Source organism: Salarias fasciatus, chromosome 7 (genome assembly GCF_902148845.1).
Source record: "Salarias fasciatus chromosome 7, fSalaFa1.1, whole genome shotgun sequence".
NCBI lineage: Eukaryota > Metazoa > Chordata > Actinopteri > Blenniiformes > Blenniidae > Salarias > Salarias fasciatus.
The window spans coordinates 24,656,852-24,683,070 of NC_043751.1; the positions used below are offsets into that span (position 1 = coordinate 24,656,852).

Genomic DNA, 26,219 nt, shown 5'->3' on the forward strand with positions numbered 1-26,219 from the left:
CATTGTACCACCAGGAATACGACAAGCCTTCCTGCCTCTGACCTTCACCCTGCCCGTGACATCCCTAGGGGCCTGCCCACTGGCCTTATGGCACTTTTGCAGTGCCCGCATGACCGGTTCTGGTGCCTCAGCTACCGAGGGCAAATCAAAAAACTCCAGCCCATGCTGGCTAAACAGCTCGCGGTAGCATCTGCGAATGATGTTCATCCCCAAGACACCAGGGGGCTGAGAGGCCCCACTTACAGGAGGGTCCTTCACCACTAAAACCCCACATCGTGGCATTACCTTCCCACAGAGCTTGACATCGAGCTCCAGGTAGCCGATGTAGGGGATAGCCAATCCATTGGCAGCTCTGAGCTGCAGCCAATGGCAAGACTGAAGCCTCTCCCGACCCCAGGGCTCAAAATGCTGAAGGAAGAAGCTTTCAGTGACTGTAGACACCATGGACCCAGTATCCAAAAGGCAAGGAACACTAACATCTCCCATGCTCACCTCTACCTGTGGACAAGCCGACATGAGCTTCAAAGCTTCCCCTACCCCACTGAAAACGACCCCTGAGCCAGTGGCTACTCCCCCCGAATTGTGGCTCTGCAATTCGGCGGGTGCTAGTTTTCCGGGTCCTGAGCAGAGCGGGATTGCCGGCTGGACGGCAGAGGTGCAGGAGAAGGGGACTGGGCGCGAGGGACACGCACGCCATCACACTCACTCGCATAGTGGCCTGGCTGCTGACAGCGTCTACAGATAATGGGGCCACGACGAGGTGGAGGGCGACGCTGAGTGGGGTTCTGCAAGGCAGAGATACTTTGCGTAAGGTTATTCAACTGCTCTTGCTGCAGTCTCAACATCTCTCTCACTTCCTGGAGCTCTGAGACTGGGGGTCGAGTAGCTACCCTCGGGGGGCCGCCACTCACCCCATACTGAAGCCCCAAAGCTGAAGGCACACTGTGACTGCGGCCCCTAACCCCTCCGGGCAAACCCTCACGTTCCCACCGAATCGCCTCACTCCTTACCTCGAGCAAATTAGCAGTAGGTTGCCGACGCACAAACTGTTTTAATTCGCGGCGGAGGGCACCATCCAATACGGACTCGACAAACTGGTCACGCAACATAGCCTCTGCATTCGGCATCTCACTAGGTGCACGCGCTTTCACCGACGCCATAAGACTCATCAGTGCGAGGGAAAACGCATGGAGTGTCTCTCCTTCTTGCTGCCGCCGGGAGAAAAATGCCTCCTGCAGAGCTACGTAAGACTCCGAACAACCGTACAGTTCCTGTAGAACCGCAAATATCTTATCTGGGTCATCCCTCTCTGCGCTAGGACGATATTTGATTTCTTCCCTTGCCTCCCCTTCGAGGTGGTCGAACACAAAGAATGCCTGGTCGGATGTGGACAAATGGCGCGCCCTCATGCAGGCCTGAACCTCCTCAATCCACTCGTTCAACCCCATCCCTGACTTCCCTCTAAACATGGGGCATTTCCGGTCACGAGGGACAAAAACCAGCCTCTCAGTCATGGATATACTGGAAGTGGAAGGAGCAGAAGTAGTAGGCAAGGCAGTGCTTGGACCAGGCCTTGCTGCAGCCTGTTCCTGTCGCAGCCTCTCATTATCTGCTTTTAACTGCAGAACTAACTCCTTCAGCTCTTTTAGTTCCTCCTCCATAACTACACCCTAACAATATAAGGGCAGGCCAATAACCAGAATGGGGCGGGGGACGGGAGAAGAGGGGAAACAATTTTCCTCAGAACTCACCAACCACGGGAACCCTGTCGCTGCTTTGCCTTTGAAAGAAACAAAAGAACAATTAACTCAAAAATTCAAAACCAGCAACAAATGGTTGCCTCGAACTAATAAAACAAAACAAAATGAAAAAGAGAACTCAACCGAAAAGGAAGAAAGAAAATAAATGAAGGGAACACACGTCTCTGCTTACCAATAGTGGTCCTGCCGACAACGCCAGATTGTGGCAACGGGAAGGGGAAATTGTGTAGTGGTGTACAGCATTGATTATTGGACTGATGCTGTACACCACGGGGCCTGACAACGCCACCCTGGGAGTTACACCCAGGGAAATACGTGCATCGTAAGGTGCCCCTTACGGCACCCAGGTCCGGAACTAAGGCAGCAGGAGACGTGGTTCCGTTCAGAAAATAATCTTTTTATTAAATACCTCAAATCACACACATACCCTAAAATTGGAGGGAAAGACAGGGAAGCCCAACAGAGGCTGGCTTACCGTTAGGGGCACAGTGTAGGAGGGGAGAAGAGAGTCTCGAAGGGATCACCCCAGACACACGTGAACACTTTCACACCAAAATAAAGATGAACACACTCAAACTATGGGGTGTACACACGTCACACAGGAAGGAGACCACCACCCGGGAACACCTGCACCACCACCGCCACGCTCAGCCTCTGGAGGGGAGGAAAGAGAAGGGAATAGTTAAAAGGGGGAGGGTTTCCTAACAACCAAACAATAATCAAAAAGAATCAGTAATCAAAAATCAATCTAACACAGGTGGTGGGCAGTCCCAACACAACAAGTAAAATAAATAAATGCAATGACTGTAAACTGCCCCCACCTGAAATTAACAAACAAAACTTATTTCCTTTTAACAAAACAGAAAGGGGAGAGGATACCCCCTTACAACAAGGGAGAACTTAACTAAAAAGAAAACAGACAAAAGAGAACCAACAGAAATATGCCATCACGAGGAAAATCAAATAAACAAAAGAAAGCAAACCAAAGCAAGAAAAGAACCCAACGGTAACTGTGATGGCACCACCAGAAACAAACAAATCAGGCAAACATAATATAACTAAGACCCCCGAAATAAGGAAGGGGGAAATTAATAACCCTTAATCATTCACACCCTAAAAATAACATGGTGCAGCGCATCGCCCGACAATTGCGTTTGTGGTGCTCAGCAGTGACAGCCTCGCTGCCGGCTGCATGCAGTTTGCAGACCAGGACCACTGGAGGGGACCGTGCAGCAGTTCAGCTGAGAGCACCAAATCCGCAGTCACAATTATCTTCACCGTGCACCGTCACCACGAAGGCAGTCTTGCAGCAGAAAAGCAGCGGCAGAGCCCTAGCATGTGGAATGGAGATCTGGTTAATAAAGTTGGTGTTCAGGAAGGCCATGAGGGCTGTGTTGCCAACATACCACGCCAACAGCATCCGTCTGTCCACCCGACAGAGAGGGGGGGGGGGGGCGCGGCGTCACGGGAGTAATCACCTACACGCGCCCACACACGCACAAAACAGCTGATTACTGCTGCCGTTGCTAACTAGCGACATAGCTGCGCACCAAGAGGGGGGAAAAAGATCGCACTCACCGCAGTTTAGTGTTAGCTCAGCCTGGCAGCTGTTCACTCTAAGCAAATCGAAGCTGAGCAGAACGCCGATCGCTCTAAGGCGAGCAGAAACACAGAACCGGAAGAGAGGGGCCGAAGGGGCGGGACATGCTCTCAATTCCAACACAGCACCTGAAGCGCAGATACAGTGTGCCTTTATAGCCAGCTCCCCCTGCTGGGATTGGCTAATTACTGCAGGCCACCCAGAAACCTCCTCCTGCTACACATGCACACAACATCCAAAACCAAACAGTTAATTTACTCATTTCGTGAACTGTTCAGGGTCATGGGGTGCTGGAGACAATCCCAGTTCCTACGGACGAGGTCAGGGCCCACCCTGGACAGTCCACCAGTCCATCACGAAGGGACAAACAGTCACACACACATTCACACCTATAGGGGCAATTTAGGGTCACCAATTTACCTCACATACATGTTTTTAGACTGTAGGAGAAAGGCGGAGTACCCAGAGGGAATCCACGCACGTACAAGGAGAACATGCAAACTCCACATAGGAAAGCATTTGACCTCAGCAAGAGCACCAATCTGAGCCCAACCAATTATTTTAAGAATAATTGAATCCAGCAGCAAGAATTCATGACACACCTCAGACTCTCCAGTTTACAGTCTGGATTATCCAGTGCAGCAAAGAGATTGCGATGGTCATCGAAGAAGATAAGAGGAAAACACTCCACAGTGAGGTCTCGCAGGTGTGAATCTGCTGACTGAAGGGTGGAGATGAAGGCCAGGTCGCCATAATAGAAGTGTTGATCTGTCAGTCTGTGAAATCGGAGAGAAAACACAATAAACCACAGTGTTCATATGGTTGCTTTAGGATTAATATCAAATAAGCTGCTGTGACTCCAATAAAGGATCATTTGGATCATATGTCTCAACAAAAACAAATTTACTGAATTTTTAAACAAATCTGACATAAATTAAACTGTGAAGAAAATCTCTTCAATAAACAATCAAAGGCGAATTGGAATATTAACCGATTGTTTAGATCTTCTCTCATATTTTCTCATGTTTAATTTTTTGACCTCAGAAAGCCAAAAATGCTGCCACACCTCTGATTTGAAATCCTATGATTTAACTTGTCACATTAGTTGACATTTTTAACAGTCGTGTGATGCATCATTATATCTCACACAAAGAACAGAGAAGCCCAGACATCGGTGTCTCCTGTAACTTCCTCCAGTCCTCCTGGGGTGACCGTCATCCACTCCCAGACCAAAGACACGATACTCTGCTATGGAGGATTATCTTTCAATCTGAAATACTCACAAAGCCTTCTTGCTGTTCTTTACATTCAGGAGAAGCTTCAGGAGTCCCTCAGATGTAATACGACAGTTGGTCAGGTTTAGTTCTTCAATCACCTCTCCAGATATCTGCAGCATGGTGGACAGCACAGCGCACTCGACGGTTGATAATGTTGCAGCTGTGTTCAGGTAGTTGAGGACGTCCTCCTGAAATCGCTGCTCTTTCAGCTCAAACTTGCAAAGAAGCAAGTTCATGCGCCTCTCTGCTGGGATGTTTCCTGTGTGGAAGCTTCTCAGGTACGTCTTCATGTCCTCCGAGGTGTCTGTGCTGCTCTTCGTCTCTGGTATTAACGCCTGCAGCATCGTCTGATTGGACTCCAGTGACAATCCGAGGAAGAAACAGAGAAAAAGGTCGAACTGCCCCTTCTTGCTCTGAAGGGCTTTATTCACCACCTTCTTCTGCAGCTCCAGCCAGCTCAGGTCTGCAACGTCCTCACCGAGGAAAGACGTCAGGGTGCTGCGATCGGTGGCACGGCAGTGAAACACGTGAAGAGCCGCCAGAAACTCTTGGAAGCTTAAATGCACAAAGCTGAACATCCTCTGTTGGTACAGGCCGCGTTCCTGCTTCAGGATTTCTGAGCAAAAGCCACAAAACACAGAAGCTTTATCAATGTCGATGCCACACTCCTGGAGGTCTTTCTCGTAGAAAAGGATATTTCCTTTCTGTAGCTGTTCGAAGGCCAGCCTGGACAGATTTAAAAGCATGTCGGCGTTCTGTGACCTTGCCAGACCTTCTTTGGCCTCGTTCTTTGAGTCCTTTTCTCCATACTTCTGCTCAGATCTCCGTGTTTGAATGAGTAAATAGTGAATGTAGAGCTCCGTCATTGTTCTGATGGTTCGGCTCCTCTCGTCTCTGTTCTTCAACACCTCAGCAAGGATCCAACAAAAGATGGGGATGTGTCCCATGAAGTAGAAGCTGACTATCCGTTTGAGATCAGACAGGACTTCTGTAGAGTCACTGAATCTCTTTCTAAAGTAAATCTCTTTGTCCTGCTCAGTAAAGCCTTGGACTTCTGTCATCTGGTCGATGCAGTGAGCAGGAACCTGGCCGACCGCCGCCGGCCGGGAGGTAATCCAGAGCCGCGCGTTGGGCAGCAGACTCCCCCTGATGAGACTGGTCAGCAGCACGTCGACTGCGCATTTTTGATCGATGTCACTCACTCTTCCACCTCCATCAAAGTCCAGGGGGAATCTGCTCTCATCCAGACCGTCCAAGATGACCAGGATGTTCACGCTGGTGAGATGTGGGGTATTTTCCAGTGGGCTCAGCTGAGGGTAGAAGTGCAGGAGAAGCTGCATCAGACTGTACTCCCCCTGTTTCAGCATGTTCAGCTCTCTGAAGGGAAGCAGGAAAATCAGATCGATGTCCTGGTTAGATTTTCCTTCTGCCCAGTTCAGAGCGAAGAACTGAACAGCGAATGTCTTCCCAATGCCGGCAATGCCTTTGGTCATCACTGTGCGGATGGGTCCATCTCTCACAGGGAGTTGGAAACTCTTTCTTCCTGGTGTAAAAATGTCCAGGCAGTCGATCTGATCATAGTGTCCTGTGTCCTGATCTGAGACTTTGAAGTGGTCCAGTATCTCGTGTAATCTGAAATCGCACCCCGGGGCCTGATCAGTGATGTAGAGCCTGGTGTAGACGTGGTCGAGTCGAGAGCGGCTATCAGACGTCCCCTCGTTTATCCATGTGAACTTGTATCGAAGGTGACTTTTCAGTCTGTATTTAACTTCCTTCATCATGTTTTCCCTGTCCATGTCTGCAGTCTGTCCCCTTCAGGTCAGCCGTCTGCCTTGTTCTGGTTGACCTGCAACCAATCAGAACAACCTGCATTTATACTGGCAGCATTTATTCAGGTTCCTCTCATGAAAGTTAGATTTTTTTGTTTTTTTAAATAAATAACAACACATGTAAATAAACAGCTAGCAGAAAATCTGCTTCGTCCTTACACACAGTTGTAGAAACAGTCTGCAGAGTCCTCAGGATGCTGTTTATCAGTGTGTAATGAAACATTTCTACTTGAAAGGTTTGAAACAGCTTATCAACAGAGTGCTCCCCTGCAGCTGCTCTTCAGCAGCTCACTGTTACTGTTTTTCACATTTCTAACATGACTGCGAACATTTCTGCTTTTGTTCTCAACATTTTTAACTTCGTACCCAACTTCTCAGCTTAGACTATTTCACATTGTTTGAACCACTTTCTTAAAATTGCAACCTTCTTCGAATTTGAATTTATTTTTTAACAACTTTGAAACTTTTTCCTCCAAATCTGAGTTTTTATTTCTTATTCCAACTCTTCCAACTGTTTTCAGCTCCCTGACATTTCTTCAACAATTTCTCCACATTTTGATTTCTATCAAGATATGTGACATGACATCTGAAAATACATAACGATTAAAATCTTTCTTCATTTTATTCTTTATATTTTCAATCTGAAATAATATGCACTATTAGAGAAAGCCAATTAAAAAAATACTAAACTGTATTTAAAATATTGCAACTGAAATTAAGGTTAATTTAAACTTTCCCAATGACATTTGAACTTCAATCTCGATCTTATTAACGATGTTTCTGAAATTTTACACTTTTCCTGCCATTTTCACTTCAATAGATTCATTTTCAGCTCCCATTAACTGTTGTTGAATGAACTGAGCTTTGTCACTTTTTGTTTCACTTCCTTTTTTGGGTGGAGAAAATATGGAGAGGCCAAATGCTCCACTGAGCTGATTTCAGTTCAAGTTTTCAGTCAGAAAGAAACAAGTTCAGACACTGAAGCATTCACTGCTTTTCTGCAGACATCAGGGATGATATGACAAGTAAAGAATTGTGATAAAGAGAAAAAAAACCCTCATTATCACACTGCATCAGTCTGTAATTTCCAGTCAGGCTGAGTCACGGCAGACTTGTTCAGTCTGTTAATCAAAGCTCACAGTTTCAGCCTGGTAAAAAGCTTCAGTACTTACAGAGCTCCTGAACTTCACTGCTCTTCTGCAGGTGGCTGACGGACAGTTTCCAGTCAAACCCCGAACAGGTTGCAAGACTACATTGAGAAACAGGAAGAGGAAGTTCTCTTGGGAAAAAAAAAGTAAAGAAAAAAAAAGTTTTGCTGTTATGTGAATAGAAACCGTTATTATATGAAGAACAGAAGATTCACAGAATCTGGTATCAGAACATGTATATCAAGGAGAGAGAGAACGATATCTTGGACAAAATTGGCTTTAGAAAATCTCGAAGGATGAGCTTCCCTCTCATGCAGAATAAGAAATACCAGCAGATATCACTGCTGTAAAAGGCTTTCAAGCAGAGAATCACATAAGGCTTTAAGGCCCATATAGAAAAACCTGGGAAAGCTGATTTATTTCAGCGATTCAGTTCAGAAAGGAAAGATTCATTCCACTCGTGGTGATGAATTTGTCACGCCCTGTGCCCCTGCCGCCTGATGAGAGCGCTCGGGTCCTGTCTTGTGTTCGTCTGCCCTCATGTTCTCCTGCCTCCCTCGTTGCCACCCTAATGGGTATCACCTGTCCTGCCCTCTATTTATGTCTTGCTTCCCTGGTGTGTCTTGTTGGTTCCTTGTGGGTCTGTTTGCGTGCTTTTGTGTCCCTGCCTGCATGTCAGCTCAGCTCAGCCGTCCTAATCCTGCGTTCCTGACTCCTGCATTCCTGAATCCTGCCTTCCTGTTACCCGCAATAAATGAGTTTGAAGTACGCCTGCCTGACTGCGCATGGGTCCTTCCACCTCACACCGTGACAGAAGGAACAAATCAACACTGGACCCAGCGGGCAGTGAGTTCGAAGCCGTGTTCCTCCCGCGTAAGCCTTCAGCCCGTCGGTGGCGGTGCTCCACCCGCCTCGGATCATCTGCTTCTGGCTGCCGCCGGCACAGCTCCTGCCCGGATTGTGGGCCTCTGCCGGCGAAGAAGCTCACCCCCAGATCGTGTGCTGGCAAAGAAGCTTGCCCCAGGATTGCTTGCCGATGAAGCTGCTCACCCCCGGGCCGTGTGCCTAGGGTCCCCCGCCGACGAAAGAAGCTCGCACCCGGATTGTGTGCCGGCGAAGCTGCTCGGTCCCCGCCTGCGAAGCTCGCCGTTTCCCCCGCTTCTCCCCTCCTGGATGGCCTTTGGGGGTGGGAGGAGACCCGCCCCAGTTCCAGTTTGCTGCTCGGTGCAGTTCCGACCCGACCCAGTTCCGGTTTGCTGCTAAATGCAGTTCCAGTTCGCTGGTAAGTGCAGTTCCGACCCCTTCCCGTTCTGTTTCTGCTAGGTGCAGTTCTGTCCCTGTTACTGTTCTGTTGCTGCCTGTTAGTGTGGAGTTCCGACCCTGTCCTGTCCCCGTCTCAGTCCGATTCCCATCCCCGTCTGTGTCCGAGTCTGCGTCTGGTTTCTGTCCCATCCAGTCTGCCCCCTTCTGCCCAGGATGGTTGCCTTGTTGTGCGCCAGGAGGCGCACATTGGGAGGGGGGTACTGTCACGCCCTGTGCCCCTGCCGCCTGATGGGGGCGCTCGGGTCCTGTCTTGTGTTCGTCTGCCCTCATGTTCTCCTGCCTCCCTCGTTACCACCCGAATGGGTATCACCTGTCCTGCCTTCTATTTAAGTCTTGCTTCCCTGGTGTGTCTTGTTGGTTCCTTGTGGGTCTGTCTGCATGCTTTTGTGTCCCTGCCTGCCTGTCGGCTCAGCTCAGCCGTCCTGCCTCCTGCGTTCCTGACCCCTGGGTTCCTGACTCCTTGCCTTCCTGTTACCCACAATAAATGAGTTCAAACTCTGATGGGGTGCCTGCTCGTGGGTCCTTCCACCTCTCACCGTGACAGAAATTCAGTAATTTATTTTAAAGCTTGATGATTGTTGCTTCTGATTGTGACCAGAACCAGTATCTGAGAGGACCAAAGATGAGGTCCCTACATAAACTCAAGGGCTGAGGAAGGCCTCCAGCATCTATGTACTGACACAAACACTGTTTGAGAACAGGAAGAGCCGCAGTTGTGCAATCAACTTTACAACAGTTTATTTTACAGAAAGGACGGTGGGAGAGTGATGAAAACCCTGAAGATAAAAAGGTTATGAATTAAAACAAACTGGGTTTATTTTACAATGCCAGATGGGTGGATTAAAAAGGTAGACCCAGAAGCCATTCGCGGTGCATAACCAATCAACTAGTCCCCCAAGTATGTCTGCTGCACAGCTGGAGGATGGGAGCCACAGACCAGGGTGCGGTTGGAGGAGGGGTCCCTCATGAGTCCACCTCAGGTTGCACACTGGTCACTGCATACAACCTGCAAATAGATTAGGGTGACCACTGCACTGCACACTGTTGAGGCCACATCAAAAAGGGCATAGTGATTATGATTACCCCCACACAGGCTGGCCCCGTCTAACACACACACACACTCCTAACCCTGACCCTTACCTGAACCCACACCAAAACAATGCGTAGCCCTAAAGACATGTTTTTGCACTTTTACTTTTTTCAGTAACAACAACATGGTCAAGAAAACACTGTTTCCCCTCATGGGGACCCAAAAAATGTCCCCACGAGGCACATCGTGCCAGAAATGTCCCTACAAGGATGGAAACACGTGCACACACACACACACACACACACACAAACTTGTCTTATGGCTCAGCAGGTTCACACATACATGATAAAACGGAAATCAACAAACACTGAGGAAGAAAATTGGGAGCACTTTACTTGAAGCATACCTGTATTATGCAATATAGGTAGTTACAAACACTAATAAATGATCACAGTGCTTTATAACCCACTATACAACATAGGGTTAGGGTTAGCCACATAATTGACCAATTTCACTTCATGGGTGTAATACGAAGGGGTACCTTTCCCGGCCCAGCGCACCAAGACAAATCCAACGCACTTACTCCCATCGCTCGAAGACACTTGTACGAGGTGATGGAATCCCCTGATTAGGGTAAGTACTTTTCATCACACCGGAAAAGTACGTTTGAAATCATGAATTATGATCGCATTTTATTTCCTGACTTTTACTGAACACAAAATAAGAAATCTGTTTTTTGTGCTGAAGGCCAACAAGGAAATCGTTTTCTTTGTGTTCATTTGATTCCCAATGAAGACAATCTGGTGAGAAATGCTTTGCATTATAGACCTGGAAACAGAATTTTAAAGATGTGATTAAAAATGTGATTAATCATGATTAACTACTAAAATTCTGTGATTAAAAAATAATCTTTTGACAGCCTTTGTTTGAACACAATCCAGTGACATTTTTTAAAAGCTGGGAGCATCCAGACTCCATGAGATACTGTAGAGGAGTGTCAACTGAGGAAAAGTTCAATGAACACTGCAAACAGCAGGATCACGTCAGTTAGTGACACACGTTACCGTCTGCTGCACGCTGCAACAAAGGCAAGCAGAGCTGTGAGTTCAAAAGTCACCGCTGGCTGAGCGGAGAGATGCTGGTACTCACTGCGGGCTGTATGTTGAAGTCCTGCGGCTGCGGCTCGCTGCACAGGCTGTAATACTGGCCTGTGTGCAGCAAACAGAAGGACGGAGCCTGGATGTGCTCACAGTCCAGCAGCTGAGCTTTCACCTTCAACCACAGCAAACAGCGAGTCATGTTAATTTGAGGAACGTGGAAGCAAACATCAACACGAAGAAGAGAACGTGGAAGAACAAAGACAATTGGGAGAGAGAACTTCTGGAGCATGTATCAGTAGCAAACATATTCTCCCTGACTTTCTCTTGTTGAATGTGTCTATATTTCCACATGCTGAGATCTTCTGAGTGGACTGGTTCTTACCTCGTTCAGCGGCACGTTGCTGGGCAGCAGAATCAGCCACAGGACGAAACCCTGTCTGTGCATCGGTTTGAGGAACAGCAGGATTTGACTGCAAATCGGTTTCGTCATGAAATCCACAAAGCGTTTGACGAAGTCCCAGACGATGCCGAGGGCTGAAAGGTGTGGTACATCCACCACCACGTGGGTTTCAGTCACCTCCAGAGGCCGGATGAAGCTCATGCCTTCATCAGTGATGTGAGCCACAGAGAGGCAGTCAGAGAGCAGCGCTGGGAGGAGAGAAGATCAACGTCACCTCACATGTTACGACCTGAAGGGCTCTGAGGGGTCCTGATGGCTCATGAGGGGGTCTGAAGAGTTGTTCTGAAAGGTTCCTGAAGGTTTCTGAGGGGTTTAAACTGTTCAGTTCTGAAGGGTTCTAAATTATCCTGAAAGGTTTCAGAGGATTCTGAAGTCCTCTGAACGGTTCTGAAGGTTGTCAGTGCTCTCACCGGGTTCAGGCTCGCAGTGAGGGAGGTGCAGCTGTCTGATGGACTCCTCTGGACACGTGATGCTGAACAGAGCTCCTCCTGGAACCTTTTGAGCCGACTGAAGCTGCATCTCATCCCAGATCATCATCTCGTAGGTGGCTTCGCTCTCGTGAGTCACACTGAAGACCAGATCAGTCAGCGAGCAGTGGAACAGACCAGGACCGGGGAACCTGAACCTGAACCCAGGAGGGAAACGGCACAGTATGGAGATCGTTCTCAGAAAGACTGGAGAATTTACAATCACACAAAATATTGTTTTCAATCCATAGAAGGAATGAAAACGTGGACAAAATTGTCCGACGGCGTACGAACACCACTAACTGACCATCTGCTAAAGCTGCTGCTGCTCATGCTACTGAAGCTACTTTGGAATATTTCTTAGACTTTAAGCCATGACTAAAAGCAGTATTTAAACTGGGGAACCTAACATTACAGTGATTTCTCTCATGAACTAATTGGAAAGGCGTAATGTTATTTTTATATTGTCCAGACAAAGATTTAAAAGTTTTTGGTGTGAATGATGACGACTGGTCTTACCTGTAGGACAATCCCATCTTCTCTTTTTTCACCTCTGGAGTGAAACTTGTCTGAACCTGAAATCCAAGCAGGCCCGAATTCAATGAGTGACTCTGTGCATTGATATCAGGAAGGAAACACAAGGACCAAAGAAGACACTCCTCTCAATTAGATGAATGGATTTTTAGTGTGGTGGAGGTGTCTCAGCCTGTACAGCTGGTCTCAGCGTGAGGAACCTTGAAGAGTCTGTAAAACAGTACTGCATGAGGGCAACAAAGTTTCTCAGCACCTGACCTTGATGGTCCCATATCCAGTTGTCATGGAAACGTGGGCCCCACATAGAGCACCAATTAAAGAGAAATATTCTTGTGAAAATAGATATTTTACTATTTAAATCCCTCAAACCAGTGAGAAAACACTGCAAAGCAAAGTGAATACATGCAAATATTGACACATGAAACCACATATCAGTGTTCACACCATGTGCAAAACACACACTTTCCCCTACATCGAAGGCCACACTAAATGGGACTCTAGAAAAATCAGAAAATAACTGCAGCAAGCTGTCCGTACTGGAACTAAGAAAACACGTCAGAATTCATAAATATAATACTGTACTTCTTTACAGAATATTAAATAAACACTGAGCCGAATGACTGTAAGATCACACATACAAGAGCACGACAAGAAAGACTGACACATCATTACTCCTTTTGTTGTGGGTTTTTTTGTGCTTTTCTCTATTTTCATGCTTTGAATCTCATTCCCACACACCTCTCTCGGCTGTATTTGTATTTTGATTTGATGTTTGAAATAACTGAACACTCACCTTGTCCGTGGTCGGCATCCCCACACTGCACAGAGTCAAGGTCCCAAAATCCACACAGAATGCTGGCTATAGGGGCTCCGTGAAGGTGGTGTGGAAGGTATGAATGAGAGTTTTGGTTTCTCCTGACAGCTTATAGAAAGACAGCGTGCCGGCTGGCCAGTCCAGAAACAGTCCCAGTCTCTTGACTCTGGACCTGAACGCATTGGTTTGTCCCTGAAAAGCTGGTATGTACGTTCTCTTGTTGTTGTGTTTGAAGTAGAACTCTTGTGTTGATGAGTCTCTTTCGTTACACCAGGACTGATCACTATTTTTAATACTCGAGTTAAACTCTTCCGTCCTCTCTATACTTTTATAAGCCACACCGACACTCGCCCTCCCTCTCCACTCCACCTCCCAGTAGCAGCGCCCGGTCAGAGCCTCCCTGCACAGCAGCTGAGGGAATGTGCTGAACCTCTCTGGATGATCAGGGTACGGCTGCTTCTCCTCGGTACGGCTCACCGTCCTGCCACAGTCCGACAGGATGAGGGATTCGTGCACCGTGTTCGGATCCATTGACAGATCACAGGTGACTGGCAAAGAAACAACGAGTTTTCAGTGAGAACAGCTTCTGTACCAACAAGAGCACCACTGCTCCTCATTCAACCTGCAGAGACATTTGGAAGGAATCCTGCAGGAAGTTTTCCTGACAGAATCTCCAGATCTTACAGCTCTTCTGTGGATTAAATCAGCTCCAACTTCTGATTCTTCATCTAAACACAAACTGACTCTGTTTTGAGGACTCCCAGTTCATCAGGGCAACAAACAACCCCAATTTCTAAAGAGTAGCATTGAAGGAAATCAAAAGGGAAAGAAATGATTTGTAAATCTCATGAACTCTGGGCTGGAGCCAGCGTTTCAGAAATACTGAGGTCCACCACTCATTATCCCCCTGCACCTTAGCTACAAAGTAGAGACACACACACACACACAATCACACGCACGCACACACGCACACACACACACACACACACACACACACACACACACACACACACACACACACACACACACACACACACACACACACACACACACACACTTCAATGTCTTGGTCAAGTTTTTCTCCTTCAGACTGGGAGGTCCAGAGTCGAGCAACTCAGCCAAAAAAGAAAAGAAAAGAAAATCTGCAGTGGGCAGTGTAGACCGTCAGTACTTTCTGGTTCTTCAGTCAATCACACACGACATGATCCTGCCACTGGACTAACAGCTGTCATCTCAGTCCTTATTCTTACAAGGCTTTTGTCGGTGCTTCACTGAAATCACAGGACCCGGCAGAACTCTCCAAAGGAACATTAAGGAAACCAATCAGTGCATTTCCCTCTCAAGAAGCCACTCCGTGCTCTCAGTGAAGAGAAAAACTCATTTTAAAAACTCATTCTCGACAGAGAGCATTGTTCCTCAAAACTTCCTTGAGTATTTAATGTGGCATTAACAGAAACGTCGACTCCCGTCACACAAGTCAACGTAAATTTGGAGGAGTCAACAAGTTGTAGGTTATTCTTTCTCTCACCCGATCACCCGACAGCGCGCAAGCCTTCATCCAGCGCATGTGCATGCGCTCATCTTTCTCCATGAAAACATGAAGCGCAAGCCCAAGAATGTGAGGGAAGGTGACCCAGAGTAGGATTACTAAACTGATTGTGATCGAAGAATTTTAAAGTAATAACGACTAATTCATTTAAAACTGAAATTTAAACTCAAGTTGGTTTCTGAACGGTGCCTACTTGCGGTTCTGAAGTTTTTAATTTCCATCTATTTCACGTTGAAAACTGTTGTCTCAGTAATGTTCTGAACCGTGCGAGCAAGACCAGTGTTGAATTATCATTTCGACAGTCATTGGGTTTTGGTTGTTTTATTTATTTCATTGAGACAACGCACTCTTTTTTTTTCAAACATGATGCGGACACGCATGGTGTGCGTCTTGGCTGCCGCTGCCTGAAGTTTTTTGCACTTAATGTTGTGAAGTTAAATTTAACAGAAAACTCAGTTTTTTAGCCTTTGTTTTGTTCGGGTTGAAATGTCTGAGGACTGTTGATGCTTGTGTCTTGTAACTGTAAATTGTTACGTTGCTGTGAACTTTAATACAAGTTGCTGATTGCTGGACAGCTGTGTGTCCGTGTTGTTCCCTGCTGTCAATGTGACGATGTCATCACGACCTGTCGACTCCACCTCGACTTCATTGACGGATAAGTCGACCTGAAAAAAACTGAAGTCATCAATGCCCTAGTATTTAACAAACATTTTGATCAGCTGTCGAAGCTGAATTGAAGCAACCACAGAGCACAGGAACACAGCTGTGTTCACACAGTTGATAAACGAGGTCCCTGGAGTATTTTTCCATTTTGTCCTCCATGCTCCTTTGTCTTCCAGTTTCTCACAAACGTCTCAGTCCTGTCTCTCACATCATCATTCTCTCATCTATTCTGTTCTCTTCCTTTCTCACTCTGTCCTCCTCCTCCTGCTGTCTTCTTGCCTCTGCACTTAACCTTTCCCTGCCTCTCTCCTCTCCTTTCTCACAGGAAAATAGGAAAGATAGAAAACTCTCACAGATGACCGAGACTCTTTCGGTTTTCCCTGGTTGTTTCTGTCATGGCAGACATGCAGTGGTACTTACACTGAGCGAGAAGCTGTGTGTTCACCCAGTGCTCTTCGTTATGGTCCACACTGAGGAAGAGGAGCACAGAGTGAGGAGCAGCACTCTTCACAGTCTCACTGCTGTTTGAAACTCATCGTCATGTTTACAAGCTTTTTTCTTTACTTCTTGAGGTTGGATGCTTTTGTTGGAGGTTCTGAGCTCCCAGACATCAACTGTGGTCTGACTAAATGTTCCTCCCTGAACAATGTGATCTTCGTGGACATGTGTGTGTCGTGGATTCACACACAGGAACTACAGGCAGGAAAAATGTGAATTTTTCACTCCTCAGACTGTCTCATGGAGATTCAGAGGGTTCTTGTTGTTCACTATGGGATGGCAAATAGAAATAAACCTGTAGTGTAACAGTGCTGCTCAGTACACATACTTGAGTTTCTCCAGGCGACATTCGGGGTTCTGCAGTCTCTCGGAGAGCAGCCTCACCCCCAGCTCTCCTGGGTAGTTGTAGCTCAGGTCCAGTTCTCTCAGATGTGAAGGGTTGGACTTCAAAGCTGAGGCCAGGGAGGTGCAGCCCTCCTCTGTGATCCCACAACTGGACAACCTGCAGAGGAACAGGACTTATCGGGGGTGTTCCAGCAGCCCTGAAGCTCCCATATTTTATCAACGGCGTCTATAAATCTGTTTAATGGTTGAGACCATTTTGTGTGTGTGTGTGTGTGTGTGTGTGTGTACCTGAGGATCAACAGTTTACATTTTGACCTTCCGAGTCCAGCAGAGAGCAGCTGAGCTCCTAAATCCTGCAGCAGGTTTCGACTCAGATCAAGCTCCTTCAGCTGGGAGTCGGAGCAGAGAGCCGAGGCAAACACCTGACAGCATCTACTCCTCAGGCAGCAGCCGGGCATCCTGCAACCAGGACACAGAGCTGGGGGGTATTGCACAAAAGTTGGATAAATACATCCAGGATAAATGAAAATGCGTGGCTTGGGTCAGCCTCGTCGGTGTTTTCTCGGATTAATCGGTTGCACGTTTGCCGAGCCAGGATGAAAAGACGCGGCTTACTCAAGCCAGGTGTGGAGCATCAGGATAAGTGCACGTTCATGGCGTTCTTCAGAAGACCACGAGATCGATCACAGAATCACAGATTGAAAATGGAACAAGGACGAGCATCTTACTTGACACGGGATGAGCAGCAGTGTGCGGACGATACCGCGGCTGTCAGGGGGGCTCACTTAAATAGGGGGGTGCCCCAGAGCGAGGACTTTACACAAAACACGTCCATTAATTTCACTCCATATATTACAGCCTGTACGTCTGCTTTAAGTGGCGTTTAAGGCATAGCGCCCCCACGCGTCAATGGTGAGGACAAGTACTGCATGCAGGCCTGCAGCTTTATTAAAGTGAAATAGTGATGTGCAAATCATCCACTAAAAATGACCTAATTCTGCATATGGTCCATGATTATGATCATACAAAAATGATAATAACAAAATACAGGAAATACACAAGGGAAACAGCATTTTGCCAATATTTAGGATATTTATTCAAGAAAATGTTAACTCTGTGTCCGTGTTATCTATTGAATCAATTGTCCTCATGCTGTGTTCTGTTTCATCCTCATCTGTCATGAAGAACAAACCTGTCGGCCAGAAAAGAACCTGCAGCAGGTGAAAACCAGACATAAAAATATTCTGCAGTCTGGTGCTTAAGTGTAGCCCAAAGAGCAGTTATCAAATAAGTGATAAATTTGTTGTCTTCTGAGAAAGAATTTCTGTATGATTTTAGCCGTTAAAAAGTGGAGTCAGAATGATGTGGGACCCTTTCACTCCTAAAGGTGGAGTCCTGAAATAGGACGATTTTCCTATTTTCAGGAGACAGTTAAGACAAAATGATATGCTGTCTGTTATATTGTAGTCCATTTCAGTAGTCATTTATTTTTCCTTTGTTTCTCATTTTACTCATTGTGTAGCCTCAGGGTGGTTTTATTTTATTTCTTATTCTTTATTTTTTACATCAGTGTGGTTTAGTACCAGTTTCATTATGGTAAATGGTAAATGGACTACACTTGTATAGCGCTTTTTACCCTGCTTGACAGAGCCCAAAGCGCTTCACACTGCAATATCACATCAACCCTTTCACACCATACTCGGTGGTGGTAAGCTACGACTGTAGCCACAGCTGCCCTGGGGCAGACTGACGGAAGCGAGGCTGCCAATCTGCGCCATCGGCCCCTCCGACCACCACCAACCATTCACTCTCACAACTTTCATACTAGGCAAGGTGGGTGAAGTGTCTTGCCCAAGGACACAACGCCAGTTTTACGCCTGCGGGAGCGGGGATCGAACCGTCAACCTTCCGGTTATAAGACGACCCGCTCTACCAACTGAGCTACTGTCGCCCGTTTCATTAAGGTTTTTTTTTTCATTGTCTTTACAATAATTGTGAACCTTTTATTGTAGGACTTGTATTAATAAAGACAGGATTCTGAAATGTCTGTGTTGAAAGTTATGTTGGTCTTCATATAATCTGAGCAACAAAATAATACTAAAGTCAACCAGAACCTGCAAATGCAATGACTACAGTAATAAGATTTGGCTGCAGGATCATTAAATGATGTAATGTGTAGAAAAATCCAGGAAATGCTGTAAACCACACCCATTTCTCACATTGTTGACAACAGTTTAATCTTATCCTGGGTAGTTAGCCTGCTGTGGAGCAGGTTAGCTGCAGAGAATAAATCACTATGGTGACTTGCCCAGGATAAACTTGGCCAGCTTTTGTGCAATCGACTTGGGGATAACTTCGTCCAAGATAACCACAAGATCGCCACAGGATAACAACAGTTTGCCGGCTTAATCCCTTATCCTGGTTTTGTGCAATACCCCCCTGAACCCATGTTTTCACAGGACAGCAGAGCAGGAACTCTAAGAAATCCAGCAGCAGCATCTCAGACTGTTGGAAAACTCCCACCACACCATCCCACTGTTTGAACGCTACAGCACAACACCATCTCACACACTCAGACAGCTGAACATGGAGACACAGAACAGACAGAACATGACATCAGCTGGAGCATCATGTTTCCATGTTTACGTTTTTGTTCCTGTTGATAAAGACCACTGTTCCTTCTGCTGCATCACTTCCTGTTTTATCAGATTCTACATTAACTTCATTGGTTCTCCTGCAGTACTGCTAAACAAAGCAAACATAAAATGGCCCTAGAACTACCAACTAAGCATTGCTCATTGGTCTACAGAAGCCTTGTAAGCCCTCCTGTGTGGCTCCTATCATCACATTACACTCACTCAGAAACCGTTCTTTACCCTCAGTGATTCTCAGTCAGTGTCATATTAACCTGCTGTTGGTCAGTCTGTTCACAATCTCATCTGTTTCATCCTAAAAACTAAAGCTAATTGTGTTCCAGTGGAGCAGGCTGAGTGACTGCTGGAATCAGTTTTCATTTACGGTCACATGTGATCTTGTCTCCAAATACCTGAATTCCTCCAGTTGACAGACTGGACCGATCAAGGCAGTGGGAATAAGAGTGAGCAGGGTTAACTCGTCATCGATGTCCTCACGGCTTTCCATTGTCTTGGACTTTTTAGAAAGGCTGTCCTCAGAGTGTGTCATAGGATTGTCTGCTTCATGCTGATAACTGTATCTGCAGTTATTCAGGTCCAGAACTCTCAGAGGGGATTGTTTGGACTGGAGGACGGAGAACAGCGCATGGCAATACAGAAAATTGAGAGAGAACCCGGTCAGTCTGTTAAAAAATGAACACACACACACATCAAAAATTAAAAAGATGTCAGAAAAATTGTAAAAGCTGTATGAAACATCTTTGCATGCACACAACATCCAAAACCAAACAGTTAATTTACTCATTTCGTGAACTGTTCAGGGTCGTGGGGTGCTGGAGACAATCCCAGTTCCTAAGGACGAGGTCAGGGCCCACCCTGGACAGTACACCAGTCCATCACGAAGGGACAGACAGTCACACACACATTCACACCAACAGGGGCAATTTAGGGTCACCAATTTACCTCACATACATGTTTTTACACTGTAGGAGGAAGGCAGAGTACCCAGAGGGAATCCACGCACGTACAAGGAGAACATGCAAACTCCACATCGAAAAGCATTTGACCTCACCAATCTGAGCCCAACCAATTATTTTAAGAATAATTGAATCCAGCAGTAAGAATTCATGACACACACCTCAGACTCTCCAGTTTACAGTCTGGACTATCCAGTGCAGCAAAGAGATTGTGAAGGTCATCGATGACCAAATAAGGAAAACACTCCACAGTGAGGTCTCGCAGGAGTGAATCTGCTGACTGAAGGGTGGAGATGAAGGCCAGGTCGCCATCACGCAAATCTCCATATCTCATTCTGTGAAATCAGAGAGAAAACACAACAAACCACAGTGTTCATATGGCTGCTTTAGGATTAATATCAAATAAGCTGCCGTGACTCCAATAAAGGATCATTTGGATTATTTGTCTCAATAAAAATTCAAATTTACTGAATTAAAAAACAAATCTGACACAAATTAAACTGTGAAGAAATTCTCTTCAAAAAACAATCCAAGACGAATTGTGACATTTGCCAATTGTTTAGGTCCTGTCTCATATTCTCTCACAATTTTAATTTTTTGACCTCAGAAGACCAAAAATGTTGCCACACCTCTGATTTGAAATCCTGTGATTTAACTTGTCACATTCGTTGGCATTTTTAACAGTCGTGTGATGCATCATTATATCTCACATAAAGAACAGAGAAGCCCAGACATCAGTGTCTCCTGTAACTTCCTCCAGTCCTCCTGTGGTGACCGTCATCCACTCCCAGACCAAAGACACGATACTCTTGTTGGGGATGCACTGATGGACAGATCCAGCTAAGGCATGACCCGGAGTCATGTTGTCTGCGAATACTGTCCCCCTTCACAGAGAAGACATGACCCCCGCCGTGGTGGAGACGCAGCAGACTTTGAAGCTCTCTAGAACAAAGAGAGAAACTTCTTCCTCGCAGCAGGAGGCCACCGCCATCTTGTCCCCCAGAACCTGAAATGGCTGCCCATCTCCTCCACCATGTGCTCAGAACAAAGAAACCCTCATGTAATGGCCGCTTATCTCTCCTCACAGAACAAAGAAGCCAGATAAGGGTGCAATGCCACTGCCAACCTCACGAGGGCGCTCGTGAGGTTCCTCCCCAGAGCAGAGGAGGGAGGACTCAGATCGCCTTCTGATTGGCTGAGCGACCGCCACTCAAAAGTTGAGATCCCGCCCTCCATCTTCAGTTCTCTAAAAGAATTTTATCCAGGAAGGACGCACAGCCGTCCCTCCAACGGATTATACCCGGTACCGAACGGACCCGCTGGCCGGGACTTTTGGGACCAGTTTCTCTTCACCGGTGAAGCCCCTTTTCCCAGCGGAGCAGAGCGGCAGGGACTCCCCTGGAGCAGACCGAAGACACCAGCAGGACCGCACCGCTACAGCTCAGCTCTCCTCCGTTCTCCCCCTCCTGGAGCCGACCAAAAACCAACTGAGGACCCGGACAGAGGAACCGGGACCTCTTCCTCCACGTGGACCCCTCCAAGAGCCCAGGGTTCTGTTGGTCGCAACAGAACCCGATCGATATCAGAGCGACGGCTTTGATCTCCCCACCGAACACCTCATCAGCCACAGGACACACAGCGGCAGAGAGCCGCTCGTTAAAGTCCCATCACACAAGGTTTGACACCTGGGCGGGTTCAGATTAGATAGTGGTGATGATTCAATGCTTGTGTGTTTTTATTGTGGACCAGGACTGAAGCCGTTCATGATATATGCACTGTTGTTTCCTTTGTTTCCTTTCTTCATCTCTCTCTCTTTCTCCTCGTGCGCACGTTCACGAACACGAACTTCCTCCTCACAGATCAGACCCGCAAGATGCCGGCTAGCCCTGCATCTGTGCGTGTGAGGTAGGAAGACAGGCACATCTTTCTCCGCCTTTCCTCTTTACTAACCCGAGAGTAGTAAATTGAACAGAGCGGTAGACCTCGAGTCGAGAGAACGCATGCGCGCCGCTCGCTCCCCGCTCGCTCCCCCCTCGCTCTCGTCTCGCTCTCTCCTCTCTCTCTCTACCGCGCATGCGGACACCCACGTGCGGACTCGTCAGCGATCCGGACATTCACGAACACCCGAGCGTGACCCGAGTCACGCCTACTTAGTCAGTGACTCAGGATCGACTCCTCCTGTCGCTTCGGGTGGCCGCTCTGCCACACACACACCCACGCTCACACCAACACTCACACACACCTCCTCTTCCTCCAGGAAGAAGGACCACACAGCCGACCCAATCGGGCCACGCTCCGAACGGGTTAACACCCTCCTTGTGCGTCTCCAGACGCTCACACAGGCACGCACACACACACACACACACACACACACACACACACACACACACACACACACACACACACACACGCACACGCACACACAACTTGCAAGTTTTGAATGTTCTTTTTTTGTTGATTAGATGTGTTAATTAGTAATAGACATTGTTAATAAACGCTCATTAACGGAACTGAACGATTCATGCTTCTCTTTTTGGTGGTCTTGTAACAAATGTCCTGGTTGTATCAGCCTGAGCTCGATCTCACACCTTCTCTGATAATTTAATGGTTGTTTATCCAAAGATTAACTACCAGCTTAAATTATTTTTCCATCTTTGAGACTGAAAATTGGTAATGAATGTTCCTCTGACGAGGTGGTGCCCCGGAATTATTAATTAAATAACCCACAGGTTTATTTAATGCATAATTCACAACTTCCCTCAGCTCATTTTCTGTAATTTACCCATTTCCAGTAATTGTTAATTTCTGGCATTATTGATTAATTAATAACACCTTGTTAATCAATAATTTAAAGGGGCTGTATCATGCAAAATTCACTTTTTGTATGTTTTAACCTTGTTATATAGTTATGTACTCACCAAAAACACCCCCAAAGCATTTTTTTCCTACGTGCCTGTGTGTTTAAGCTTTCCTCGTGTTTCCGCTGCTCAGAGAGGCAGCCCCTCCCGCACCTGTGAAAACACTCTGTTTCCCATGGTCACGTCACACTGTGAAGATGGCTCCCCTGAGCCCCCCTCCCGCAGGCCCTCGGCAGTCAGCATTGTCGCTTTTTTCTAACTGTGATTACGGAGATAAATTTTGACCATCATCTGAAAGCAACTGTCAAGCAAGAGCAAGAGTCTGAAGGGTCTGAAGGGTCTGCGCTTCGTGAGTTTCTCACAGGAAAAGATGTTTTCGCGTGTCTTTGTGTGTAGAGAAGCAAGAGCTAAAGAGCTAAAGCTAGCTAGCATATTTGTTTTGAAGCGCTGATTGGCTGAAGTACACTGTCAGTCAACGTCCACAGGGGGAGAGGCGGGATTTTTAGTGAAACAGAGCGTTTTCTCTTCCGGGTTTCAGAATTAGCCCCAGAAAATCTTTTATTTCACACAAAATTACTTTTCCTTAGCGCCAAAAATAAACTATTACCATGTTAATGCTAGGGTTTGGACTAGCTAAAAAAGCTAAAAAAGCATGATACAGCCCCTTTAATGGTTAAATCACTCTGTGGTCTACTCCATTCCCAAATAGCTGATTATTTAACATTATTAACGAATAAAGAACCATTTATTCTGATTAATAATAATTGATGTTGGGTTAAATTACTTGGTGCTTCACTTTAAACAGTTTATTACACCGTAATTGATTGTTATTGGTGATCCACTGTGAATGATCTGCAATTATTAATTGGTAAATCAAAACTTACCCACATTAACAAGTAACCAAATTACTTAAAGTAATCCATTACTTCCAGTAATCAATACTTTAGTAATTTATCCCCAATTACCAATCGTAAACCCCAACACTCTGCTGTGGAAGATTATCTTTGAATTTGAAATACTTACAAAGCCTTCTTGCTGTTCTTTACATTCAGGAGAAGCCTCGAGAGTCCCTCAGATGTACTAAAACAGTTGGTCAGGTTTAGTTCTTCAATCACTTCTCCAGATATCTGCAGCATGGTGGACAGCACAGCGCAGTCGACGGTTGATAATCTTGCTCCTGCATTCAGGTACTTGGGGATTTCCTCCTGAAATTGCGCCTCTTTCAGCTCAAACTTGCAAAGAAACAGGTTCATGAACCTCTCTGCTGGGATGTTTCCTGTGTGGAAGCTTCTCAGGTATGTCTTCATGTCCTCCGAGGTGTCTGTACTGCTCTTCGTCTCTGGTAGTAACGCCTGCAGCATCGTCTGATTGGACTCCAGTGACAATCCGAGGAAGAAACAGAGAAAAAGGTCGAACTGCCCCTTCTTGTTCTGAAGGGCTTTATTCACCACCTTCTTCTGCAGCTCTAGCCAGCTCAGGTCTGCAATGTCCTCACCGAGGAAAGACGTCAGGGTGCTGCGATCGGTGGCACGGCAGTGAAACACGTGAAGAGCCGCCAGAAACTCCTGGAAGCTTAAATGCACAAAGCTGAACATCCTCTGTTGGTACAGGCCGCGTTCCTGCTTCAGGATTTCTGAGCAAAAGCCACAAAACACGGAAGCTTCATCAATGTCGATGCCACACTCCTGGAGGTCTTTCTCGTAGAAAAGGATATTTCCTTTCTGTAGCTGTTCGAAGGCCAGCCTGGACAGATTTAAAAGCATGTCGGCGTTCTGTGACCTTGACAGACCTTCTTTGGCCTCGTTCTTTGAGTTCTTCTCTCCATACTTCTGCTCAGATCTCCGTGTTTGAATGAGCAAATAGTGAATGTAGAGCTCCGTCATTGTTCTGATGGTTCGGCTCCTCTCGTCTCCATTCTTCAACACTTCAGCAAGGATCCAACAAAAGATGGGGATGTGTCCCATGAAGTAGAAGCTGACCATCCCTTTGAGATAAGACAGGACTTCTGTAGAGTCGCTGAATCTCTTTCTAAAGTAAATCTCTTTGTCCTGGTCAGTAAAGCCTTGGACTTCTGTCATCTGGTCGATGCAGTGAGCAGGAACCTGGCCGACCGCCGCCGGCCGGGAGGTAATCCAGAGCCGTGCGTTGGGCAGCAGACTCCCCCTGATGAGACTGGTCAGCAGCACGTCGACTGCGCATTTTTGATCGATGTCACTCACTCTTCCACCTCCTTCAAAGTCCAGGGGGAATCTGCTCTCATCCAGACCGTCCAAGATGACCAGGATGTGCACGCTGGTGAGATGTGGGGTATTTTCCAGTGGGCTCAGCTGAGGGTAGAAGTGCAGGAGAAGCTGCATCAGACTGTAGTCCCCCTGTTTCAGCATGTTCAGCTCTCTGAAGGGAAGCAGGAAAATCAGATCGATGTCCTGGTTAGATTTTCCTTCTGCCCAGTTCAGAGCGAAGAACTGAACAGCGAATGTCTTCCCAATGCCGGCAATGCCTTTGGTCATCACTGTGCGGATGGGTCCATCTCTCACAGGGAGTTGGAAACTCTTTCTTCCTGTTGTAAAAATGTCCAAGCAGTCGATCTGATCATAGTGTCCTGTAATCCGCCCCGTCTGATCTGAGACTTTGAAGTGGTCCAGTATCTCGTGTGATCTGAAATCGCCCCCCGGGGCCTGATCAGTGATGTAGAGCCTGGTGTAGATGTGGTCGAGTCGAGAGCGGCCGTCAGACGTCCCCTCGTTTATCCATGTGAAATTGTATCGAAGGTGACTTTTCAGCCTGTCTTTAACTTCCTTCATCATGTTTTCCCTGTCCATGTCTGCAGTCTGTCCTCTTCAGGTCAGACGTCTGCCTTGTTCTGGTCGACCTGCAACCAGTCAGAACAACCTGCATTTATACTGGCAGCATTTATTCAGGTTCCTCTAATGAAAGTTAGATTTTTTAATTTTTTTTAAATGAATATAAAACACGTGGAAATAAAGAGCTGGCAGAAAATCTGCTTCGTCCTTACACACAGTTGTAGAAACAGTCTGCAGAGTCCTCGCATGCTGTTTATCAGCATGTAATGAAACATTTCTACTTTAAAGCTTTTAAACAGCTTATCAACTGTAACGGCTCTTCAGCGGCTCACTGTGACTGTTTTTCACATTTCTAACATGACTGCTAACATTTCTGCTTTTGTTCTCAACATTTTTAACTTCGTACCTAACTTCTCAGCTTAAACTATTTCACATTGTTCAACCACTTTCTTAAAATTGCAACCTTCTTCGAATTTGAATTTATTTTTTAACAACTTTGAAACGTTTTCCTCCAAATCTGAGTTTTTATTTATTATTCCAACTGTTTTCA

The 26,219-nt window shown here is 46.6% G+C and overlaps 1 protein-coding gene across 1 annotated transcript in view; it reads right to left on the reverse strand.

Annotated features, from left to right (window-relative positions):
* LOC115391637 (NACHT, LRR and PYD domains-containing protein 12-like) overlaps positions 1-25,687 on the reverse strand; it is a 435,710-nt gene extending 410,023 nt beyond the window's left edge. Inside the window, exons 1-5 of the mRNA XM_030095923.1 lie at positions 23,889-25,687; positions 20,258-20,342; positions 19,444-19,655; positions 16,686-16,856; positions 16,381-16,554 (exon numbers count right to left, since the gene is read on the reverse strand). Coding sequence (XP_029951783.1) covers positions 16,381-16,554; positions 16,686-16,856; positions 19,444-19,655; positions 20,258-20,342; positions 23,889-25,687 — 2,441 coding nt within the window. The remainder of the gene's footprint in view (positions 1-16,380; positions 16,555-16,685; positions 16,857-19,443; positions 19,656-20,257; positions 20,343-23,888) is intronic.
* Between the last annotated feature and the right edge of the window lie 532 nt (positions 25,688-26,219).